The sequence below is a fragment of the Bos grunniens genome, chromosome 6 (genome assembly GCF_055505025.1).
Source record: "Bos grunniens cultivar Pamir isolate PY7600 chromosome 6, Bosgru_T2T1.0, whole genome shotgun sequence".
Taxonomy (NCBI): Eukaryota; Metazoa; Chordata; class Mammalia; order Artiodactyla; family Bovidae; genus Bos; species Bos grunniens.
The window spans coordinates 89,089,762-89,115,170 of record NC_141170.1 but is presented as its reverse complement, the minus strand read 5'-3'; the positions used below and the strand labels follow the sequence as shown (position 1 = coordinate 89,115,170).

At 45.3% G+C, this 25,409-nt stretch overlaps 1 protein-coding gene across 6 annotated transcripts in view; it reads left to right on the top strand.

The window, feature by feature from the left end:
* The window catches only part of UNC5C (unc-5 netrin receptor C), a 429,397-nt gene that overhangs the window by 396,917 nt on the left and 7,071 nt on the right, over positions 1 to 25,409 (top strand). For 5 of the 6 annotated variants that reach the window (XM_086406587.1, XM_086406586.1, XM_086406590.1 and 2 more), the window contains 2 exons: positions 19,801 to 19,950; positions 21,858 to 22,022. In XM_086406587.1, coding sequence (XP_086262713.1) covers positions 19,801 to 19,950; positions 21,858 to 22,022 — 315 coding nt within the window. Of the gene's footprint in view, positions 1 to 19,800; positions 19,951 to 21,857; positions 22,023 to 23,487; positions 24,056 to 25,409 lie in introns of those variants that run through there. The other variant, XM_086406588.1, reaches the window with a different exon arrangement.

Sequence of the window (25,409 nt, the reverse complement as noted above, 5' to 3'; positions counted from 1 at the left end):
GAAGAAACAGTTCAGTTCAATCGCTCCGTCCTATCCAACTCTTTGCGACCCCATGAATTGCAGCACACCAGGCCTCCCTATCCATCACCAACTCCCGGAGTTCACCCAAACTCATGTCCATTGAGTCGGTGATGCCATCCATCCATCTCATCCTCTGTCATCCGCTTCTCCTCCTGCCCCCAATCCCTCCCAGCATCAGAGTCTTTTCCAATGAGTCAACTCTTCACATGAGGTGGCCAAAGTACTAGAGTTTCAGCTTTAGCATCGTTCCTTCCAAAGAAATCCCAGGGCTGATCTCCTTCAAAATGGACTGGTTGGATCTCCTTGCAGTCCAAGGGACTCTCAAGAGTCTTCTCCAACACCACAGTTCAAAAGCATTAATTCTTCAGCGCTCATCTTTCGTCATAGTCCAACTCTCATATCCATACATGACTACTGGAAAAACCATAGCCTTGACTAGACAGATCTTTGTTGGCAAAGTCATGTCTCTGATTTTGAATACGCTATCTGGGTTGGTCATAACTTTCCTTCCAAGGAGTAAGCGTCTTTTAATTTCATGGCTGCAGTCACCATCTGCAGTGATTTTGGAGCCCAAAAAAATAAAGTCTGACACTGTTTCCAGTGTTTCCCCATCTATTTCCCATGAAGTGATGGGACCAGATGCCATGATCTTCGTTTTCTGAATGTTGAGCTTTAAGCCAACTCTTTCATTCTCCTCTTTCACTTTCATCAAGAGGCTTTTTAGTTCCTCTTCACTTTCTGCTGTAGGGTGGTGTCATCTGCATGTCTGAGGTTATTGATATTTCTCCTGGCAATCTAGATTCCAGCTTGTGCTTCTTCCAGTCCAGCGTTTCTCATGATGTACTCTGCATATAAGTTCAATAAGCAGGGTGACAATATACAGCCTTGACATACTCCTTTTCCTATTTGGAACCAGTCTGTTGTTGCATGTCCAGTTCTAACTGTTGCTTCCTGACCTACATATAGGTTTCTCAAGAAGCAGGTCAGGTGGTCTGGTATTCCCATCTCTTTCAGAATTTTCCAGAGTTTATTGTGATCCACACAGTCAAAGGCTTTGGCATAGTCAATAAAGCAGAATATTCTTATGAAGAAACAGAGGGAACAGTAAATACAGACTCCACACAGCATCTCATTTCCAGAAAGCCTAGATTGATAGATAGGTGTCTTGTTCGGAGGGACCTTGAGGATCAGAGAGAGGCGTGGAGATTCCGTTTCTTTAGTTAATGAAGAATCATTGGAGAGATGTAAATAGAAGATAGACATGACTGTAAATATGTATAGAAATACTAGTCTGACGTCAGTGGAAAGACAGAGTCAAGTTAAGAAAAGTGTGATAGAGCTGGGGTGAAGGCAGAGGAGTGAGAAGAAGGGAAACAGGTAGGAAAGGTCCTAATAAGTAACTCTTGCAGTCCCTGGAGACTAGGAACCCTGAAAGGGTGGAGCAGAAGGTCAGGTCTGCCTCTAAGTAATAGTAGCAGAGTCAGGGGTGGGTAGCTCTGGAGTCATGATATGGTGACTTTGCCTTGGGTGTATTGAATTAGAGTACAGATTAGACACCAGGACCAAGATGCCCAGTGAACAGTTAGAAATATAGGTGTGACTCTCCCAGCCAAGAGCAGATCCTGAGAGTTTGAGGAACCAACCATACAGCATTGATATTTGTCATCCATGATGATTGGGAAGAATATCAAGGGAGAGTAGAAAGAGAAAATAAAGATAAGAAACATTACTGAGAATTTGCATTGTGCTGCGCAAGATTCTAAGTATCTTTTCTTATAGCTTTTTATTTATTTGGCTCTGCCAGGTCTTAGGTGCAGCATGCAGAGTCTTCAGTTGCAGCATGTGAACCCTTAGTTGTGGCATGTGGGGTCTAGTCCCCTGACCAGGGATGGAAGCAGGGCCCCTGCAGTGGGAGCACAGAGCCTTAGCCAGTGGGCCACCACGGAAGTCCCTACGTACCCACTGAACCTTCACAACAACCTGTGGGACCCCGCTGTCCCTATTCAGCTGTGTACTCCAAGGCATAGAAAGGTTAAGTAAGTTGCTCTAGGTCACACAGCTATCAGGTGGAAATAGCAGGCTTCATGCCCGGGCAGCTGGTGGCCGTCTGGACTCTGCTTCTCAAGTGGGCTGCTCAGAGAGCCACACCCTAGAGCACAGGGACTGGGGGAGCCCTGCCGTTGCCAGGGAGACGTGGGGCAGCCAACAGAGGAGCTACAAGAGGAGGAACACCCAGAGGAGGAAGTGGAGAAGTGGGACAAAGATGCAACTAGAAAGCCCAGGGAAGAGAGACTTTTTCTGAAATTCAGGGTATTTCCTTCTGGAGTTTCCACCCAGAGAGTACTTCTGGGTCACGAAAACTGAGTGTTGCAGGTCGTGTCCATGAGGAGATGAACCACAGTTGGTCCCTGGATAAGTTTTTGATGGTTTAGCCTGTAGGAGTTCCTGATGTTAAATGATGTGAACACACAGCTCTTGTGTAAAGCTTGAGGTTATGTCTTTTACATTCTTTGTAAATGTGATACTTCCAAGGCGCAGTCAGGATAGAAATCATCCTAGGCATAAATCCTTCTTAGGAAAAACTGTTTGTAGGCAATCCACGGGGTCTGATTAAGGCAACTTTTTTTTAGTAATTCAAAGAAAAATCATTGCAAAAAGCATCCATAGAAGATCTACATCGTATCTGAAATATCTGATAAACACATTTTTACATTCATACAAGTAGTTTTCATACTTGGGCAACTCTTGACCTTTCTTCTCGACAGACATACACAAGTCCTTGCCCAAAACAAAGTTAGATCTCATAAAATAATTTTTATTATGATAATTAGTGAGAAGAGATGCAAATGGTCAACACTGAGAGAGACTGACAAACAGGTTTAAGAAGTAAAAACAACCCAAGAGCAGTTTATATTATGGTCAGTGCTTTCCAAATAGACGTTTATAAATTCTCACCATCAGGGGATCCAGCACTTAGCCTGAAAGAAACATAAATAATGAATAAGGCTTTCTTGCACCTCATGGCCTTTAAACAACACAGAAATATCAAAATCCTAGTTATAGGTAACCCAGCACACCGAAGAGAGTCTTAGCTCCATCCTGCCAAAACTGCCTTATGCCCATGCTCGAAGTGGGCCCATTAACTCAGAAATGCCCTTCATTACCAAAATTCTGCCTTCTTGACATGTTGCCTGCCCATGTTCCCCTCCAGCCTCCCTCCCGTCTCCCTGATCCTCTCATCGCTGTTATCTGTAAATACCGTCTTTTGTGCCACCCCTCCAAATACCTCCTCCTTGAGATCCACCCCACTCCTCACCCATGCTCATCCCAAATCCCAAGTAGTAGTTCTCTATCCAGCACACATAGAAGTCAGTTGGGAGGCTTTTTTAAAAAAAGGACTTGTTTCAGTGTTCCAGCCCAAAAGTTCTGATCTGATCCGTGTAAATACTGGGTTTGGTTTTTGTTTGAGCACTGCCTGTGTTATTATACTGTGCAACTAAGGTTATAAACTACTAAACAATTTCCGAGGTCTTTCTGGCACTATAATTCTACTGAGGGCAAACTTTCCTATAACCTCAAATTAATTTCTTACCCATGCCTTCAGCTGCTCACATTACCTGGATCTGGATCTCCCAACTAATATGTGTCTCCCAAAGTCTCTACAGTAAGGACCACACCCCTAACTAACCAAGAGGCCAAGAGGAAAAGTTTCAGTACTTCTCATACCGCTGACTATTTCTGGGGTACTGATCTACTCCTGGGCTGGCTTTTCTGTTTATTATTCTTTATTCTGTTACTCCATGGTTCATTACCCAAGTCAGTTCCTCAGTACAGATTTCCATCCTGGCAGTACCTGCCTCATGCTGTTTCTTTCCACTCCTTTTATTCCCTCATCCTCTTAAATTCAAAGGCATCTCATATTCATAGTTCCTTTGCCCAATTGTAGCCTGCTAACATTCCCATCATTCTGCACTGCCTACCCTCCACTGTAGGTGCTCTTCATCCACAGTGGGAACTGCAGTCTCCACCAGCCAAGATCGCCACCAGTGAAAGCATCCGACCTTGCATCTCTCTTCCAAGGTGCACGTAAGCTGCTTTCTGTTTTGAAGAAAGACCTGCCTCAACCTTCCCTGGTCTCCTGCTCCACAAACATTCATCTGCTCTTACCCATATCTCCAGGGAGCTCACTTCCACTCAGAAATTATTTGCCATCTAAAGCTGCTGCAGGTTTTTCTAATTTCCATGGCTACAGATGACCTCCATGGAACAAGCCCTCCAGTTCTGCTTCCAGCCTATTGAGTTTCTCTAAAAAAAATTATAAATTTCTGATCGAGTGTATTATACCCTCAAGACATCTGCCCTAAGCTATAGCTCTCCTGCTTCTGTGCAGTCCTTTTCTGTATCTCTCCTTCACTCCTGAGATTTCACACATTTCTTCCAAGCCTCTGCACCCAAATTCCTGATAGAACCACAGCTCCTTCATGGTTGCCGTGACCTAACGCCTGTGGTATCAGCCAAGGGACACTCCCTCAGCTGCTGTTCTTTACTTTTCAGACCTTTTCTTTCAACCTCTTCTCACCTAGTTTGAGCTCTGATGGAAAGCAACTCTACTTTCTTATTGGGGCTTTAATCCAACTTCTCCACCACCTATGTCTCCAGCTTAGCAAGTAATGCCTGGAAGTGGGTCTCCCCAGACTTGGTATTTTCTTAGAGTTACTGCTGTGGACTGGGAAGTCTTTCTGAATTGCAGAAATCCTCAGAGTGTTGGAAAAGGAGCTGAGAGGGGAGCCCAGTGCATCACTCATTCTTGGGGGTCGGAACTACACAGTTTGGAGAGCTGTTAGAGAAAGACCAGCCCAGTGTTTGGATCTGAACATGCTGGGAATATTAATTCTCACTTTTTGACACATTGTCCATGTGGATGGGGAAAAAGTAAAAGGACACACCACATCAGTCTGTCTCCACAGCCCTGATGCATTCTTTCATCTTCCCACCCACCTCTTTGAATTTGGCAGCTTTTTATGACAATTTCCCTGAGTTGTGTTAAAACCTGGAAGCAAAACCAGTCACCTGAAACTTAAAAGCTGTACTTCGCAACATGGAAACATTAATATTGAATTAGAATGTTGGCAGTGACTGTTGGAGTAAATGTCAAGGCTGCTGGGAGATGTTGGAATTCTTTTATGCACCCTTCAGATGGTGTGTTTTTTTTGCCCTGTTCGTGTACTGGAAGGACAAGTGGGAGCCATGTGGGAGCTGAGTTCATGTCAAGATATGAAGGTGCTAAGAATTGGGAGAATAGTTTAGAACCAGTTCTGTTCTCAAATAGAGAGGTCACATCTATTGAAAGGATTGAGTTGGGTATGTCACAGCTTTTCTCTTTGACTTCTCTTCAGGTGATTAAAGCAACATTGGTATTTGCCTTTCATTTTTGCAAAGGCTTAAATCCTAATATAAATAGACCAGAAGTTAATAGAGAGCAAGGTTATATTGGGGCAAGTTTAAAAACACTACAGGGAGAAACATACATCAGTGTCAACGTAAGTAATTTCTGTCCCACTATCCTAGGAGTGCAATTCTGACTGTCCTTTCCTAATAAAGAGGTTTATTAAAAACTCTGAACCTAAAAGGGGAGTTATTTGCATATAGTATGGGCAGTCTCATGTATCATACATTCAATCATGTAAATTGAATTTCTGACAAATGTATACGCGATACGATCCAAACGATGTGTACCATGCTTTACGTACAGAGAAGGCAATGGCACCCCACTCCAGTACTCTTGCCTGGAGAATCCCATGGACAGGGGAGCCTGATGGGCTGCAGTCCATGGGGTCACTAAGAGTTGGACACAACTGAGCAACTTCATTTTCACTTTTCACTTTCATGCATTGGAGAAGGAAATGGCAACCCACTCCAGTGTTCTTGCCTGTAGAATCCCAGGGACGGGGGAGCCTGATGGGCTGCTGTCTGTGGGGTCGCACAGAGTCAGACATGACTGAAGCAACTTAGCAGCAGCAGTAGCAGCAGCATGCTTTACGTAGTCATTTGTCATGGAATAGAGTTGTCTTTGTATTACTTAGGGTATGTAGTAATCACATACCCTAATCCAGGCTGTAACACGGTAACTCTGTGAAAGATCATATTATGTGAAAAAATAAGAGAAAGATGAAAGAAACACTGAAAATGAAAGCCAGAAATCTAGTTGGTAATTGTGTGACCCTGTTTCTTAGGTGCAGTCATAAGATAGTCAGAGGTAGCCGTTAAAGATTTTATTTCATCCTGCCACATGGTGCTTCCTCACTGATGCTCTGATGTCCCCTCCATGGCCAGATGTGACCCTGCTGAACCCAGGACACCTCACCCCTGCCTCTTCTGGGCCAACGAAGGCTGGCCTTCCATTGGGTTGGCCCCACTAGCCGTATCTTTTCATTCACTTCCCTTAAACCACCTCAAAAAACTAGTGTGACCTACATTTCGTATTTTTAGGACCATGGTCTCTGAAATTAAATTAATATATTTGGACTTGTTGTTGTTCAGTTGCTAAGGTGTGTCTGACTCTTTGCAACCCCAAGAACTGGCACATGCCAGACTTCGCTGTCCTTCACTCTCTCCTGGAGTGTGCTCTAACTCATGTTAGAGTCAGTGATACCATTGAGTCAGTGATACCATCCAACCATGTCTTCCTCTGTTTTCCTTGTCCTCTTGCCCTCAGTCGTTCCCACTGTCAGGATCTTTTCCAGTGAGTTAGCTCTTCACATCAGGTGGCCAAAGTATTGAAGCTTCAGCATCAGTCCTTCCAGAGAATATTCAGGACTAATTTTCTTTAAGATCGACTGGTTGGATCGCCTTGCTGTCCAAGGGACTCTTAAGAGTCTTCTCCAGCACCACAACTCGAAAGCATGGGTTCTTCAGTGCTCAGTCTTCATTATGGTCTAACTCTTACATCCCTACATGATTACTGGAAAATCCATAGCTTTAACTATATGGACCTTAGTCGGCAAAGTGATGTTCCTTCCTTTTAATACATGGTCTAGGTTTGTCGTGGCTATTCTTCCAAGGAGCAAGCATCTTTTAATTTCGTGGCTACAGTCACCATTCACATTGATTTTGGAGCCTAAGAAATTAAAATTTGCCACTGTATCCCCTTTCCCCCCATCTACTTGCCGTGAAGTGATGGGACTGGATGCCATGATCTTAGTTTTCTGAATGTTGAGTTTAAAGCCAGCTTTTTACTCTTCTCTTTCACCCTCATCAAGAGGCTCTTTAGTTTCACTTTGCTTTCTGCCATTAGAGTGGTCTCATCTGCATATCTGAGGTTGTTGATATTCTTCCTGGGAATCTTGATTTCAGCTGGTGATTAATCCAGCCCAGCATTTCACACGATGTACTCTGCATAGAAGTTAAATAAGCAGGGTGACAATATACAGCCTTGATGCACTCCTTTCCTGATTTTGAATCAGTTTGTTGTTCCATGTCCTTTTCTAACTGTTGCCTCTTCGCCTGCTTATAACTTTCTCAGGAGACAGGCAAGGTGGGCTGATATTCTCATCTCTTTAAAAATTTTCCACAGTTTATTGTAATCCATACAAAGGCTTTAACATAGTAAATGAAGCAGAAGTAGATGTTTTTCTGGAATTCTCTAGCTTTTTCTATGATCCTACAGATGTTGGCAATTTGATCTCTGGTTCCTCTGCCTTTTCTAAATCCTGCTTACACATCTGGAAGTTCTTGGTTCATGTACTGTTGAAGCCTAGCTTGAGGGATATTGAGTATTTCCTTGCTAGCAGGAGAAATGACTGCAATTGTATGGCAGTTTGAGCATTCTTTGGCATTGCCTTTATTTGGGATTGGAATGAAAACTGATCTTATCCAGCTCTGTGACCACTGCTGAGTTTTCCAAATTTGCTGGCGTCTTGAGTATAACACTTTAACAGCATCATCTTTTAGAATTAGAAAAAGCTCAGCTGGAAATTCCATCACCTCCACTAGCTTTGTTCATAGTAATGCTTCCTATGTTCCACTTGACTTCACACTTGAGCATGTCTGGCTCTAGGTGAATGACCACACCATTGTGGTTATATGGATCATTTTTATAGTTCTTCTGTGTATTCTCGTCACCTCTTCTAAATCTCTTTTGCTTCTGTTAGGTCCTTGCCATTTCTGTCCTTTATTGTGCCCATCTTTGCATGAAATGTCTTCCCTGGTGGCTCAGATGGTAAAGCATTTGCCTGCAATGTGGGAGACCCAGGTTTGATCCCTGGGTCGGAAAGCTCCTCTGGAGAAGGAAATGACAACGCACTCCAGTACTTTTGCCTGGAAAATTCCATGGACAGAGAAGGCTGGTAGGCTGCAGTCCATGGGGTTGCAAAGAGTTGGACATGACTGAGTGGCTTCACTGTCTGTCTTTTGCATGAAATGTTTCCTTGGTATCTCCCATTCTCTTGAAGAAACCTCTGGTGTTGCCCATTTTGTTGTTTTCCTCTATTTCTTTGCATTGTTCACTTAAGAAGGCTTTCTTATCTCTCCTTGGTATTTTCTTAGGTATATCATTCATTTAGTTAGGTATATCTTTCCCTTTTTCCTGTGCCTTTTGCTGCTTTTCTTTTCTCAGCTATTAGTAAGGCCTCCTCATACAACTACTTTGCCTTCTTGCATTTCTTTTTCTTGGAGATGGTTTTGGTCACCACCTCCTGTACAAAGCTACAAACCTCCATCCATAGTTCTTCAGGCATTCCATCCACCAGATCTCATCCCTTGAATCTATTGGTCACCTCCACTGTATAAGGGAGTTGATTTTAGTCATACCTCAATGGTCTAGTGGTGTTCCCTGCTTTCTTCAACATAAGCCTGTATTTTGCAATTAGGGGTTGATAATTTGAGCCATAGTCAGCTCCAGGTCTTATTTCTACTGACTATATAGAGTTTCTCCATCTTTGGGAGCAAAAACATCAGACTGCTTTCAGTATTGACCATGTGCTGATGTCCATGTGTAGAGTCATCTCTTGTATTGTTGGAAGATGGTTTTGCTATGACCAGAACATTCTCTCAGCAAAACTCTGTGAGCCTTTGCCCTGTTTCATTTTGTACTCCAAGGCCAAATTTACCTGTTACTCCAGGTATCTCTTGACTGCCTACTTTTGCATTCTAATCCTCTATTATGAAAAGGTCATCTTTTTAGGGTGTTAGTTCTAGAAGGTGATATATGTCTTCATAGAACCATTCAACTTCAGCTTCTTAGGTATTAGTGGTTGGGGCACAGACTTGGATTACTATGATATTGAATGGTTTGCTGGGAAACGAACCAAGATCATGCTGTCATTGTTTGAGATTGCACCCAAGTACTACATTCTGGACTTTTGTTGACTGTGAGGGCTACTCCATTTCTTCTAAGGGATTCTTGCCCACAGTAGTAGATATAATGGTCACCTGAATTAAATTTGCCCATTCTCATCCATTTTAGTTCAGGGATTCCTAACATGTTGATGTTCACTCTTGCCAACTCCTACTTGACCACATCCAATTTACCTTGATTCAGGGCCCTAACATTCCAGGTTTCTATGCAATATTGTTTTTTTTTTTAATCAGATCAGATCAGATCAGATCAGTCGCTCAGTCATGTCTGACTCTTTGCGACCCCATGAATCGCAGCATGTCAGGCCTCCCTGTCCATCACCAACTCCCAGAGTTCACTCAGACTCATGTCCATCGAGTCAGTGATGCCATCCAGCCATCTCATCCTCTGTCGTCCCCTTCTCCTCTTGCCCTCAATCCCTCCTAGCATCAGAGTCTTTTCCAATGAGTCAACTCTTCGCATGAGGTGGCCAAAGTACTGGAGTTTCAGCTTTAGCATCATTCCTTCCAAAGAAATCCCAGGGCTGATCTCCTTCAGAATGGACTGGTTGGATCTCCTTGCAGTCCAAGGGACTCTCAAGAGTCTTTTCCAACACCACAGTTCAAAAGCATCAGTTCTTCGGCGCTCAGCCTTCTTCACAGTCCAACTCTCACATCCATACATGACTACAGGAAAAACCATAACCTTGACTAGACGGACCTTTGTTGGCAAAGTAATGTCTCTGCTTTTGAATATGCTATCTGGGTTGGTCATAACTTTCCTTCCAAGGAGTAAGCATCTTTTAATTTCATGGCTGCAGTCACCATCTGCAGTGGTTTTGGAGCCCAAAAAAATAAAGTCTGACACTGTTTCCACTGGTTCCCCATCTATTCCCCATGAAGTGATGGGTCCGGATGCCATGATCTTCGTTTTCTGAATGTTGAGCTTTAAGCCAACTTTTTCACTCTCCACTTTCACTTTTATCAAGAGGCTTTTTAGTTCTTCACTTTCTGCCATAAGGGTTGTGTCACCTGCATGTCTGAGGTTATTGATATTTCTCCCGGCAATCTTGATTCCAGCTTGTGTTTCTTCCAGTCCAGCGTTTCTCATGATGTACTCTGCATATAAGTTAAATAAACAGGGTGACAATATACAACCTTGACGTACTCCTTTTCCTATTTGGAACCAGTCTGTTGTTCCATGTCCAGTTCTAACTGTTGCTTCCTGACCTGCATACGGATTTCTCAAGAGGCAGATCAGGTGGTCTGGTATTCCCATCTCTTTTAGAATTTTCCAGTTTATTGTGATCCACACAGTCAAAGGCTTTGGCATAGTCAATAAAGCAGAAATAGATGTTTTTTTGGAACTCTCTTGCTTTTTCCATGATCCAGCGGATGTTGGCAATTTGATCTCTGGTTCCTCTACCTTTTCTAAAACCAGCTTGAACATCTGGAAGTTCACGGTTCACATATTGCTGAAGCCTGGCTTGGAGAATTTTGAGCATTACTTACTAGCGTGTGAGATGAGTGCAATTGTGCAGTAGTTTGAGCATTCTTTGGCATTGCCTTTGTTTGGGATTGGAATGAAAACTGACCTTTTCCAGTCCTGTGGCTAGTGCTGAGTTTTCCAAATTTGCTGGCATATTGAGTGCAGCACTTACACAGCATCATCTTTCAGGATTTGGAATAGCTCAACTGGAATTCTATAACCTCCACTAGCTTTGTTCATAGTGATGCTTTCTAAGGCCCACTTGACTTCACATTCCAGGATGTCTGGCTCTAGGTCAGTGATCACACCATTGTGATTATCTGGGTCATGAAGATCTTTTTTGTACAGTTCTTCTGTGTATTCTTGCCACCTCTTCTTAATATCTTCTGCTTCTGTTAGGTCCATACCATTTCTGTCCCTTATTGAGCCCATCCATGAATCAAGGCAAATTGGAAGTGGTCAAACAAGAGATGGCAAGAGTGTCAACATTCTAGGAATCAGCGAACTGAAATGGACTGGAATGGGTGAATTTAACTCAGATGACCATTATATCTACTACTGTGGGCAGGAATCCCTCAGAAGAAATGGAGTAGCAATCATGGTCAACAAAAGAGTTTTTTTTTAACAGCATTGGCCATTACTTTCACCAGCAGGCACATCATTTTTTCTGGAACTATTTCTCTGCTCTTCCCCAGTTGCATATTGGACACCTACCGACCTGGGGAGTTTATCTTCCAATGTCATATCTTTTGCCTTTTGATACTATTCATAGGGTTCTTGAGGCAAGAATACTGAAGTGGTTTGCCATTGCCTTCTCCAGTGGACCACGTTCTGTCAGAACTCTCTGCCATAACCCATCCGTCTTGGGTGGCACTGCATGGCATGGCTTATAGCCTCATTGATCAGAAGGCTGTGATCCATGTGATCCTTTTGGTTAGCTTTCTGTGGTTTTCGTTCTGGAGGCTGTGGGATTGTAGTTCTTGCTTCTTTTGTCTGCTCTCTGATGCATGAGGATAAGAGGCTTGTACAAGCTTCCTGATGGGAGGGACTGGCTGTGGGGAAAACTGGGTCTTGCTCTGATGGGCCGGGCCATGCTTGGTAAATCTTTAATTTTCCAATTCGTACATGTAATACGTGCATTAGATAATGACAACAAATGTGTTTTCTCTGCTTGGTGTGTGGAAGGAAGTGTAGGGTCAAAGGAAAGCTTAAGTCAGGCCGACTGACTTGATTGGTCCCATCGCTCATCACCTGGTCACTGACTTTGATCTCTTTGGTATGTCACTTGGTCTGTATCAGGGACACTTAAGGGATTCAAGGAGACCAAAGTTATTAAATTTGCTGGCACAAAATAGTCACTCAGTAATGTTAAGCGTCCCTAGGTGGGCATTTAAATTATAATGGCATTTTGAAGACAATGGCTCAGAGAAGATCTTAACTGTAATTGTGATCTAATTGTGTGTGTGTCAGGTTTCGTAGCAGGGTGGCTGGTCAGCTACTTAAGGACCAGTTTCCTTTTGGTGTCTCCAAGTTATGCCATCTTTTTATCTTCTCATGACACTTGGCCCTGGCCCTATCATATATTTCTGAAATGACCTGCAAAGTTGAATTTATGTTGGAGAGAAGGGGAGGAAAGAGAGAAGAGGAAGTATAAGTTGTGGAAGATGGAATACTGGCTCCTCCAGGACATCTGCACACAAGGTTCAGAACCTGTGAAGGTGTTACCTTACATGGCAGAGGGAGACTTTATAAGTATTGTTGTAAGTACAGACCTAGAGATGGAGAGATTAGCCAAATTATCAGGACAGGTCTCATGTAATTACTGAGTGGCTAAAAGTGGGGAACCTTTCCCAGCTATGGTCAGAGGGAGACAGGACCATGGAAGAAGGAGCAGAGATATGCCATTGCTGGCGTTGAAGGAGGAGGAAGGGGACCATAAGCCAAAGAATGTGGGCAACTCTAGAAGATGGAAAAGACAGGAAAGCAAATTCTTTCATAGAGCTTCCAGAAATGCAAGCAGCCTTACCACCACATTGATTTTAATGCAGTGGTACCTGCCTCAGACTTCCAGCCCACAGAAATGTAAGGAAACAAATTTGTGTTATTTAAGTCACTAGTGAAAGTGTTAGTTGCTCAGTCATGTCCAACTCTTTGTGACCCCATGTGTTCCCACCAGCCTTCTCTGTCCATGCAATTCTCTAGGCAAGAATACTGGAGTGGGTAGCCATGCCCTCCTCCGAGGGATCTTCCCAACCCAGGGATCAGACCCGGGTCTCCTACATTGCAGGTGGACTCTTTACTGTCTGAGGCACCAGGGAAGCCCTTAGACACTAAGCTTATAGTAATTTCTTATTGCAGAAAACAAGAAACTACCTAGAAGTTAAAAAACAAATGTTCAGGGGTGCAAAGAAATACAAGATGGCTCCAGAAGTTCTAGAACAACCTAAAAAGTCCTATCCCTAATACATAGATGTGTGAGACCAACTTTTCCTTAGAAATAAGCCCAGAGGTAGATAAGCAACATGGCCACTTCCCTGAGTGCTGCCCTGCGGCATTTTCTTTAAGGGTGTCACAAACCGGCCTGACTGGGCAGCTGGAAGCGGCAGCTCAGACCAGGCATCCGTGGCAACAGCAGCTGCGGGAGCAGCAGGCAGAGCCCAGAAATGAGGAGACTTGACGGGAAGTGTGTGCATGTGGTCACCCGAGTCCAACCTTGTTATTATTAGGGATGAGGCATGGCAGACAGACTCGGGGGGGAGCACAGAGCTCCCCAGGATGCGCACAGACAGAGCAGCAGTGCCGCTGGGCGTGACAGTGACCCGAGGCAGGCGGGGGAGGCCGGCTGACAGTCAGGTGTTCCCTCTGCCGGCTCTGCAGCCAGAGGAGAAGGCAGCCCACGGGGAGCTGAGCTTGGTGTCGCTAGAAAGCTGGCAGGGCACGGGGGAGGGGGACAGCCTTCTGCTTTGGAAGACCCCAGGCCCGAGGCTGGAAGGCAGAGGAGATAGCCTCGAGCAAAGAGAGAGAGTCCTCCTCCCTGGATGACAGGGGTCATTTCCAGCACAGGATGAAAGAGTGAATAGGACCAAGGTGAGCTGCATAAAAGCTGGTGAGAGATGGGATTTTTTAAAACACCAGGCAGCACAGTACTTGAGGGCTTGTCTTTTGAGCTTCAATGTATGTGAGGCTCTGAACACCTGCTGGTTTGTTCGTGGTGCCTGGGGAGCCCTGAGTCCATGTGGCAGAAGCCTGGGCGTGGGTCTCCTGCTGCACAGCTCAGTCTTCCATGCTCGGTCTAGCGCCCTCCCTGCAGAGAGTGTGCAGTGAGAGTCCCTCTCCACGGAGTCATAGAGCCAAACCAAACCAGAAGCCTCCTGGCATGCAAGGCTGGCTGCTGCTCCATTTGCCACCCTTTGTGCTCTTGACCTGCATGGAAATCTTAGTAATATCCCCACGAGAGCTATGTCCACCTGCCCAGGTGCCAGGCATTGCCCCCAGGCCCCTTGGCAGCAGTGACTACAGCCAGTTCAGGCCTCTGCACTTCCATCTAGAATAAAGAATGTGTGGACCACTCACATCCAGACAGTACCAAGAAAGAAGCAAGACAAAAAGAAGCAAAGCCTTGATCTAACCTCCTCCAACCTTCTTTTCCAGAAGAGATTTTAATGTGTTATGTGGGATTTACATTGCATCATGTGTTTCTTCCTTCCTGTGCTGTGTGCTCAGTCACTTAGTCGTCTCTGACTCTTTGCGATCCCATAGACTGTAGCCCACCAGGCTTCTCAGTCCATGGGATTTTTCAGGCAAGGATATTGGAGTGGGCTGCCATTTCCTCCTCCAGGGAATCTTCATGACCCAGGGATTGAACCTTCATCTCTTGCATTGGCAGGCAGATTCTTTACAACTGAGCCACTTGGGAAGCCCATAAAGATTTCTAAGAAAAGGAGAGGAGAGATAGGAGGATCACTGGAGAGAAAACAGGGAGAGAGAGAGAAGCTAAAGGCTGGGTAACCCACAAATTGGATTGGATTCCTGAGAAACTGGAGGTTAAAACAGGCGCCTTCAAGGAAGGAGGCTCAGCTTAAAGCAGTGGTGTGAGAGAGGAGGCTACACCTTGAGCAGGACGGGGATCTGAGCACAGGTGTTGGGAAGACAAGAGTGAGCGCTGGGTGTGAGGGCAAAGCCAGGGTCCCAGCTCCTCACACAGTTCCTGGTCCAAAGTCACCACTTTGCCCTAAGATCGAGACTTACCACATTCCTGAGCGTGCACTTCCAGGTGAGGGTAGGCAGCGGTATCCCGGAGGCTCTCGTGTGCACTGGCTGTGAGGCTGATGTTTGGCCCACTGCAAAGGACCCACAGGAGGAGGAGGAGGGACTGCAGCAGCAGGGAGGCAGGCAGGTCCAGCCCAGGAGTGAGGCAGAGTGAAGAGCTGTGGCCTTAAGGACATCGAGGTTAGGAGTTGTAGGACTCCTCCCCCACACCTTCATGGGGGCAGATCCTATCTGCAAAGAGCCAGGGAGAGCTGGTTACAGGCCAGAGGGGCTCCCTTCATACGCACAGACCTTTAAAACAGCTTGGATTTATTGTGGCTCTTAAGTGGCCCAGAATAATGGCTTAGCATGGATAATGTCTTGGTTTAATTGGTATTGTGAAAGCCGATAGTTTCTAGCGTGGAATCCCTTGTCTCTGCCTTTCGAACAATCCCTCCCAGGCTCCCTGAATCAATACAGCCGTCACGTGGGGCTGGCGAGGAGCCTGCTTTGGGATGGCCACCACACTGGGAAGCAGCTGTCCCACGGGACTGCCCAGATCCCTGGGTTCCGGCTCCCTGCAGCACGGGGTTCATGTGAGTGTTCCTGTGGAAGGACGGGCTAGAGACTTTCTGTTGCCAACTGACCCCTGCGAGAGTCTCTCCTGGTTAAGTTGGAGGGGTGGAGACGGAACTGACAAATGCGAGCAGAAAGTGACCCCTTTTACAGAAGCAGAGCCCCAACAAGGCCCTGAGGTGGGGATGCTGCTAGAATGGAGGACGGCCTTTGCAGAGGAAGGTGACATTTATATCTCTAAGAAAAACGAGCCTAGATGATCCTAATTCCCATTACGGCATTTCTTTCCAAGGTCACGATATTTCTCTTAAGTCTTCCTAAATCTTTTGACCTTAAACATATTTCGCTCCTGTCCTTTTTTAAGGTGTGTGGAATATCCTAACCTTTGGGACCCCAAAGCAGCCTGGACCTGGAAGAAGCTGTCTTAGAATTTAGCACACTGTGTTGGGGTTACATGTCTATATGTCGGTCTTCCTCCAGCCAAGGTTCGTGAGTGTGGTTTGCGGCCGGGACAGAGGCTCACTTGTCTGTGTGTCCCAGAGCCTGGCATGGTTCCTGGCAGGCATACTGAATGAGTGCTCCCAGGAAGGATTGAATGCTCCTCATTCATACGAAGAGGAAAGCATGCTCCTCTAAAACTGTATTTTATTGATTCACATATCTTGTTACTTTTATGGTCTCTTACTTCTCCGTTATCATACATATAATAACCAAAATGATTTCATGCGGAAGGAATTCAGAGAATCAAGCTTTTTAAAATATAAATTGTATTCGTATTAAATAGGATCAGATTAAAAAAATATCTGAAACTCTGACAGTTAAACCATAACAGTATGGAACAAAACCCTGATTAGCCTATCCACTGGGCTTGCCTCTTCTGCTTTCTGACATAACATTTATATATGGGAATTGCTGTAGGTGGCAAATCATTTCTGTCTCATGTGTAGCTTTAGACGATTTTATTTTTCAAGGAGCTGTTTTATTAATTGATTATATCTTTAATTCACACTTTAATACTTTTCATTTGCACTTTGGTTATTTTCTTCTCCTTTATTTTGTGTTTTTTTGAAGTTGCACAACCTGGGTATGATGATACCAGTTGCTACTTTTCAGAAAGTGAAAAGTGAAAGTGAAGGTCACTCAGTCGTGTCCAGCTCTTTGTGACACCATGGACTATATGGTCCATGGAATTCTCCAGGCCAGAATACTGGAGTGGGTAGCTGTTTCTTCTCCAGCCAAAAAAAGGTCAACTTTAAGTTTGGTAAGGATTCATCTTACTGAATCATCTACTCCTGGGCTGATTTCTCCCAGAGTACTGGTGGAGGGACAGCTGCCCCCACCAGCAGTCTCCAAAATGGGCTTCTCAGCCCCAGGCCAGTGAGACTTTGGGCACAAAAAAAGACAATATGGGGACTTCTGTGTCTATTCATCTCAGCTCATCCTTTTAACTTTAGATATATTTTACAACATATTAACATACTGATGTATTAACATAAGTATTATATATAATTTGTAAAGAAACATAAAATGCATGCTTAATGTTTTGACTGATGGTGTATGCAGTCAAAGATGTTCAGAAACCTTGCTCCAAACATGGATGTGTCCTGGTGGGCAGTTCACCTCTCACCAGGGCTCCTGTTCAACTGAACAGGGCAGAATAGGCAGGTTCCTCTCAGTTCTGGGTAGCAGCTTTGTGTCACTCCTGGTTAGTGGAGAGGTGGAGAAATTAACAGTGTGGAGAGAGTGTGTTCTCTGGCACCATATTCTTTAAAATGGCAATTTACCTAGTGCTTCTCAAAAGAGGGCTTGAGCCAAGCCAGTCTCTCCTCACTGGGAGAGCGCTTTACCTTGAGATTCAAGGTCAATGCTGAACAAGCCAAGGACTGAGCTTTGTCCTTGGGCTGCCTCCTACTCAGACCCTGCAGTCACAATGTGGTGCTGTATTAGATTTATTGACCTCAAGGTCATGACCAACAGGCAGTCTAGGTTTTTTTTTTTTTACCAGTGGTCCTCCCTGCCAAGAAAGCTGATCATGTTCTCCATCTCCTCTGACAGTCCGTGTGGATTGTAGGAATGGGGTGTGGATTATACATTGTTGGGTACAATTACCTCCTGGAATACAATGCATCTTCTTCTAGACATCCCAGGGAGATAATTTGGACATAATGAAGATCTATAGTAATCAGATAATTACTATCGATTGCTCTTTAGATGTCTTGATGAGGTAATTAGGGTGTACTGGAAAGAAGCTAAAACTGATTGATTGGCATGACCGTAATCTCAAAGATTTCTAATTATGTTGCTTTTCTTCTAATGGCTTATAAACAAACATCATTTTAGCTTTAGAATTTGTCAGGTGCCAGGTTCACTGGGAACGTCAGCCTTCTCTATTATGCTAACTAGACACCAAACATGATCAACATAAGCTCATTATGCCTTCCTGCTGAAGCAGAAGAAACTGCAGTTAACTCTCACTTTTCTTGTGCATCTTCATTTCCACATGGCCAGATTCCTGTTGAGGAATGGCGTGTGAAGTGTGGTGGGAGGGTGTTCCGTGGGGAGTGTGTGTGACTCTGGACTGAGCCAATCTGGAGCCCTACAGGGGACCCTTCGAGCCTGCCGCACAGCAGAGCCAGGGCACAGTGACACAGGAAGTCTGTCGGGGGGCTGCCTGCTCAGGCTCCTGTCACAAGTAATAGCTGCTCATCAGCCACCAAGGTTGAGTATGTTCAACACTGATGCTCTCAAGCAGCTAGCCCCCGCCCATCTGTGTCAATGTGCTATTACTTCATCTCTTCCATTACACACTAATTAGAGGAGTCCCTGCCTGAGACCACATTCCACATTCCCCTAACATTCCCTGCTTTAACATACCTTATAGCACCTTTCAGCAGCTTGCGTTGTGCAGGATAGTGACCTGACTCAAAGATGATGGATGTTAAGGACCACTAAAGGAGCAGTTTGAGATGAGCTGTTTGCATCTAATCAATGATGTGGGTAAGCTCTGCACTTACTGGACTGTAGTTTCCACTGTGACCATCTATCTGTGCAGGAATAGGCTCCCTATATGTGTGTGTGCCATGGGGCCTGACTGATTTCGTGAATTATCAAACTCCAGCTTTCAGATGAAATCTCACCAACGAAGAAAATCGGATTTTGTTTTTATATTGCTATAAAATTATTACCTGAACCCAGAAAAAAGGCCATAAATGCCTATGTATTTGCGCTACTAAAACAGTTAAAGCTTGAGGGGAACAAAATGCACAGGGATGGTTCTGGCGCAGAAGAGACTCAGGATATTTTATTCACTGATAACTTATGGTTTGCTGATGTTTGGATAATTGCAGCTGTAGTTGGAAGTGCTTCATTTACGTCCATTAATGAGCTTGAGGAGTGGAAGTAGATATAGAATTTATGTTGATGTTACATATTTATGGCATAAGAAAAGTTACATAGCAAATTTTTTAATCAGCCATGGGTCTTGAAAAATGAGGTGACTTTTTAAAAAAACTTAATCTGAGTGACTATTTAGATCAATATTTGGTGCTGGAAAATCCTCCTGATCTGTATACTTTTCTCTAATAGAATATTTAATGAGCCTGTTTTAATTTTTTGATACTTAGGAATTGTGTAATGGATAATTTTAAACAGAAATTGTCTTTCTGTAGGTAAGGAAGCTAAAAAAAGATAGGAAAGTGTGCCCAAAACACATTCCAGATTTTTACTTGTTGGCTGGTGTTAACCAATCCAAGATGTGGTTTGTTTTCTAGTTATTTGCCCTTTTCCCTGAAAGTTCATTGAAAATCTACTTTCTTATCTGTTTATATTTCTGCCTGTTTTTTCTTTTATTGGGAGTTCTCCCCATCTGGGGCCCTGATCGTTATTTCCCTGTATTTGATTAAATATCCCATTTGTCTGTTGGGAAGTGCAGACTGTACTGAGTGTGCTGCACAAGTGTGCTGTGGCTTGCTGACAGTCCATGGTCCATAGAGACCAGTCACATGCAAACTGGCCAGAGCCTCTGTTGGAGGGTCTCCAGGCTGGAGGATGAGGTCCTGGGGACAGAATGAGGAAGATGCCACGGAGTGATGCCCGTCCGTCATTTGCTTTTGGTTTGGGGCATGTCATTGCAGGAAGTTTTGCAGCTCGAGCGACAGATGGGAGGACAGCTCCTAGAAGAACCTAAGGCTCTTCACTTTAAAGGCAGCACCCACAACCTGCGCCTATCCATTCACGATATTGCCCATTCCCTCTGGAAGAGCAAGTTACTGGCCAAATATCAGGTAAGGTTACCAAGATGAACTGAAGGCTTGAAGACATCTCCAAGAAAGAGAACTGGAATGATTTAGACAGAAGATATTCCATTCCTTGAAAGTAATCTTAACTTCGGTACTCCTCCAAAATAGTTTGGGGTTATTTAGGATTTTTGAAAAATACTCTAGATGTACTAGAGGAAATGCTCTTTTCTCAATTCTTTCAGGTAAGTGTACTATCATTGTTTTCTTTCAATAAATAAGACTTCAAGTCCATCATTTCTATTTATTTTCAGAGTAACGTTAACACTGAGTTGATAAACTAGCCTCAAAAGCATTCATAGGAGAAAGAGAACATTGGTATCCCACATGACACAGATTAGGCTTCAGGCTGGCTAAGAGAGTGCCTTTACGTTAAAAACTTAGAGGAAACATCATCTTGGAAACTTGGAATAGCAAGTAAAAATAAAACCTGGCCAGGATTTTATTAAATACTAGCATCAGAATACTGGTCCCCTCTGTATATAGCCGTATGAGGGGAAAGTAAGACTCTCTAGAGGTTTCTCACCTCCGCCTCCATCAGCCAGCCCGGGCTCTCAGGAGGCTGCAATGGGCTCCCTAGTCTCAGACCCAGTCCTGGGAGTCACAGACACACTTAGATAAGCAGCACACCCTTGTCTACATGCGTGCACATCCCGTCCCCCATCCGGGGCTGCATCTGCACTGGCTGTGATTTCCTGATGGAAGTCCATGAACGCACTAGAAGGGATAAAGGGAAGATTTGCAGCTGCATCCTTACTCTCAGATGTCTGGTACTTACATATAAATTGTGGGGGAAAAGCCTACTAGTTCACTAACAGTCTTGAGCTTTGATGGGGGCACATGCCAGACTCTTTTGTGTAAGTCAGTCCTTGATTGAGAGACTGGCTTTGACTTGCTCATTAAATCTATTCCTTCCTTTTCCTCTCTTCTCTGATTTTGCAACTGCCATAAATCTTCCCCCTTAATGAACAGTTTTTTTTTTTTTTTGCAACTGTAAAGGAAAATACTGTTTTAATAATAATAATGATACTTCAAGCTAACTGGCTGAGTTCTCACCATCTGCCAGATTCTCATGTACTTTGATGAATGTCATTTAACCCCCTTCATGCAGGTTTTTCTTTTGCTTATGCACAGGCTTTCGCAGATGAGGAAACAGAAAAGGTTAAGCAGCTTGCCCCGAATCACCAAGTAAACAGGGGGAAGGCATCTCATTTGTATTTAATTTGGCTCCAAGCCTCTGCTCTTAACCAACATGGTCTCCCATTGTGTGTCAACCTTTTTTTCTTTTATTGAAAAAAAGATTCTAGGATGGGCTCTGTGAGGTGATCTAGATTCATAGGAAAGTATGCCTGTTAGAGGCTTGGTGATTTTTAGGCCAAGAGCTTTCATGTGGCAGCTAATCAAGCCTCCAGTTTCCAACTTGTAGTGAATCCTGGCTTTCCTCGTCCTGTGGAGGGCATGGGCATGAAAGGGAACTGGGTCAGTGCATCACCCTTTAGACTTCTTTGCTTTCCTCCGTGGTACCCTGGCAGGGAGTTCTTTTCATGGGCAGTGATTGGAGGGGAGTGGGTTTTATTTGGGGAATTGTCTAAACCTTAAAAAAAAAAAAACACAATGGATTTTTTATAAATGACAGAAGTGGCAGGCTGGTTAGGTGTATGGGTTCTGGGGCCAAGTCCCTGGCTTTGGACCTCAGCTCTGCCACTTACGAGCTATGGGACTTTGGGTGAGTTATGTAAACATCTCTGGTCCTCAGTCTTTCCATCTGAAAAGGGAGTTGGAATATATTCATGCACAGACCCACAGTGAGGAGTAAAGAAGGCACCGCAATTCACATGTGCGGGACTGAGAGCACCGGGTCCCTCATTTGTGGTTCCCCCTTTTCTGTGCTTCAGGAAATTCCATTCTACCATGTCTGGAGTGGGTCTCAGAGAAACCTCCACTGCACGTTCACTCTGGAAAGATTCAGCCTGAACACAGTGGAGCTGGTCTGCAAACTGTGTGTGCGGCAAGTGGAGGGAGAAGGGCAGATCTTCCAGCTGAACTGCACCGTGTCTGAGGTAAGAGGCGCCCGGGGCGCTCACAAGCGAGAGGCACAAAGCATCTCAGTGCGACCTGGGGGAGTCCTGGGGGGCCGGCTCGTTCACAAGACAGTGCTTTTAATGAACACAGGGAGGTACTGATACACGAAAGTGCAGTAGAGGCTCCTTTTCAAAAAACAAGACTTTTCTAGTTCGTGACATGCATTTAAGGACTTCTTACACACATCTGAACTTCAGCCATAAGGATTAACTCGTGTGCACAAACAGTAACTTTCCCAAAGCACCCCCACTGTCCCTGTTCCCCTGGATCCACTGACGCTCTTCCTGTCGGTTCTGCTGCTTTCTTCCGGATGCACCTGCCTTTGCCCAGCTGTGCGCCGCCCACCGCCTCCTTTCCTTTCTTCTCCATGTTGAAAGGAGAAAGCTCTGGGTGTGCTTGCTGTCTTATACCTCACCCTCCAAACAGAAGAAGAGATGCCCCTCTCCCCAGTGTGACAGAGTCCAGAAACAGAAGGTAAACCAGGCATCTCCTCCAGCGGCCCTCTCTCCATCTTTCCTCGCTGTGATCCTCACGTGCTTCAGGTGGGACCTTTTAGAATGTCTGTATCTCAGAAATAACAATCATTGCTGCTATTTAAAACTTCCCTGGGTGGAAAGAAGGGGTGCTCATGACCTTCCTGGTTACCTGGGACCTCAGGGTTTGGAGTTAGGACAGTGGAAACCCTTCAGGCCGAAGGCACGAGAGAGGACCAGACGAAAGGAAGGGGCAGCCCCTTCTGGGGCCTGCAGAACGGGGCTTGGTGCTGCTTCGTGAGCCACAGCACGGAACTGCTATCTTTTAGAACTACGGTATCTGATTTAAAAGACCCCTCTCCCTTGCCAGCTCATGCGCGGTGACGAACAACATGTCACCTCGTGTTCGGGGTGTCTCTCTGTGTGTGTCGTATTCAAGGACGGTCTTCCTTAGCAAACCGAGGGGGGAAGAGCATTGGCCCCGCCGCATCCTCCTTTCCCACAGCCCTCTGAGCTGCGGTCATCATTTCCTCCCACAGTTTCATGAGACTTTTGACTCATAAACAACTTCAGTCACAGACCTCGGTGACATTCATAAGGCATGATCTCGGTGTCAGGGCGCCATGGCAACCGCCCAGCCTTCTGACAGGCCGGCCTATCGCCTGGGCCCAGAGCACCACTCCTGCTGGCTCGGGAGGGTGTTTTCACTTTCCAGGCCCAGCAGGTCTGCAAAGTTCAATAACCACCCAGCTCCAGGGACAACAAAGGCTGCGGAATTTTGGAGCGGGGTGAGGAGGTCTGAGCCTTTGATGCTTGCTTTCTGTTCAGCCTGAGCATCGGCTGTGTGATGAAAAGGTGGATCAGCTGCGGCCGCAAATGAAAGGGCGCCGTGCAGGGCTCTACTCCCGCTGAGGAGACAGTGTCGCCTAGTGTGATCACAGTTTAAGGACTTTCTTTCTTGTGCCAACAGAGAGGAAAGATGGTTTCTTTTGCAACCCGGTGGCTGTCAGCTCCGAGAGGCCCACCCTTCAAGTCCCCTCAGAGGCCTGTGACAGACAAGCACAGTGAACAGGGGTGGGGGAGTGTGTGTGCAGAAAGGCCCCAAGTCAGGTGACTTTGGGGATTAGGGGGCGCACGGCTGCTTTTCCTTCTGGGTCACTGAGTCCCACCGCTGCTGTTAGCATCTGAATGCTGTGCAAGCGGGCTGGTACTGACGTTGGGAGCCAGCCTGTACACTGGGGAACGATTGGCTCTGGAGTGCCCTAAGCCCTGGATCCTCATCAAAAGCTCGAGGTGGGGTCCCCTGTGACTGACAAGCCATAACCAACCAGAGAAAGGGCTCCATGGGTGGTGTCTGTCTGCTGGATGGGGCTCCCCACTAGGGTCACATGACAAGTTGGCGGGTGGGCTGGGGTTGCAGTTCCAGTGTCCCATGTCCCAAGAAGGAGCTGACTTTCTAGGACTGTGCCGCTCCCCCCGTGCTCCTTTCTAAAGCCACTCAGCCCTCGGGCCTCTCCAGCCAGGTGGAGGACCTGCTGACCCCCAGGGAGACCCAGCTGTCCTGGACATAGACCAAGGTGATGACAGGAGCTGGATGGTTGTTCCTCTCTGGGTGCCTCGGCCAGCGATTCCTTCCTTACCTAGAGATTAAGAATGAAAATGCCTGGCAGGGTATGGGGATGAATGAGTGTCAAAATGTAAATGATGGTAAGAGGGTTCTTAGAGGAACCAGGGAAGTAAGAAAGGGGAAGGTGCCCACCAAGAGAGAAAAAAGTAAAAGAGGAATTTCAGTCTCTTCAGGACTTTTAACTATAAAAACAAAGACATTATAACTGTTGACCCACAGCACTTCTGTGCACACCGAGAACAGTGTCAGCATCCAAAGCTTCATTCTGCTACAGCCATCCTATTTACCTCTTCTGTTTTCTATAATCTGTTCAAAAGGACACTTGGGGAAATCTAGTTTTTCTAAGTGACTTCCCGAAGAGTCAGAATACAGGAGTGGAAAGTTACTTCTCCTGTGGACTGTTGAAATGTAGGCCATAGCAGCTGTTTGGTTAATGGTGAAAAATCATATGTTTAAGAGAATCGTAACGTCAAAGGCAGATGGTACCAATATCATAAACAATTATTGTAATAAGCGTTATGTGAGAGTAAACTCTACTTTCACCTGGAAGTAAAGGAAGAAATAATAGCAACAGAAATTAGTAGGTGAAATTTAAATGTAAATGTATGTATTTTCTTTTATCTCCAAGGCTGTTGTCAGCCATCTGATAAGAGAGACAAGATGATGCCCTTTGGGGCTTCTTATTTTGTCCACACAGAAATAAACAGGATGGCGATGCAGGGTTTGAAGGCCCACGTAAAGTGCTGACGGTTCCTTATTCACCAGGAGAAGGGGAACCGGGCGGATGTGCACACACCTTCCTGAGAGCCGGGCCTCCCTCTCCTTGCCCTTCACCTTCAGTACTGAACAGTGAGAAGGGCCTTGCCTTTAGCCACAGTTAGTTAGAAGCTCTGTGGAGTGGGTTTCATCCTCTCTCTGTATCAAGAAACATTTTCTCTCATTTCAACAAATATGAATTGAAGAGCTTCCGTATGCAAGGCACTGTCCTGAGCATCATAGGAGTTCTGGGGATGACAAAAACATTCTCATCTCCAAGCAGTTGGGGAAGTCAGAGGAAGTCCTCTGTAAGTACAGCCAAGATTCACAGGGCAGACTGGGTGGAGATCCCAAGCTGTGGGATGCACTATAGGAGGGCTCCCAACAGATAGCTTGGAGTGTTTGCTCAGGAAACATGCTTTCTGGTCTAGGCTTTGAAGGGGTTGGCCTGACAGAGGTTCAGGGAAAGAGCAGAAGAGCTAGCAAAAGTGAGGTCACAGTGTTAGTTG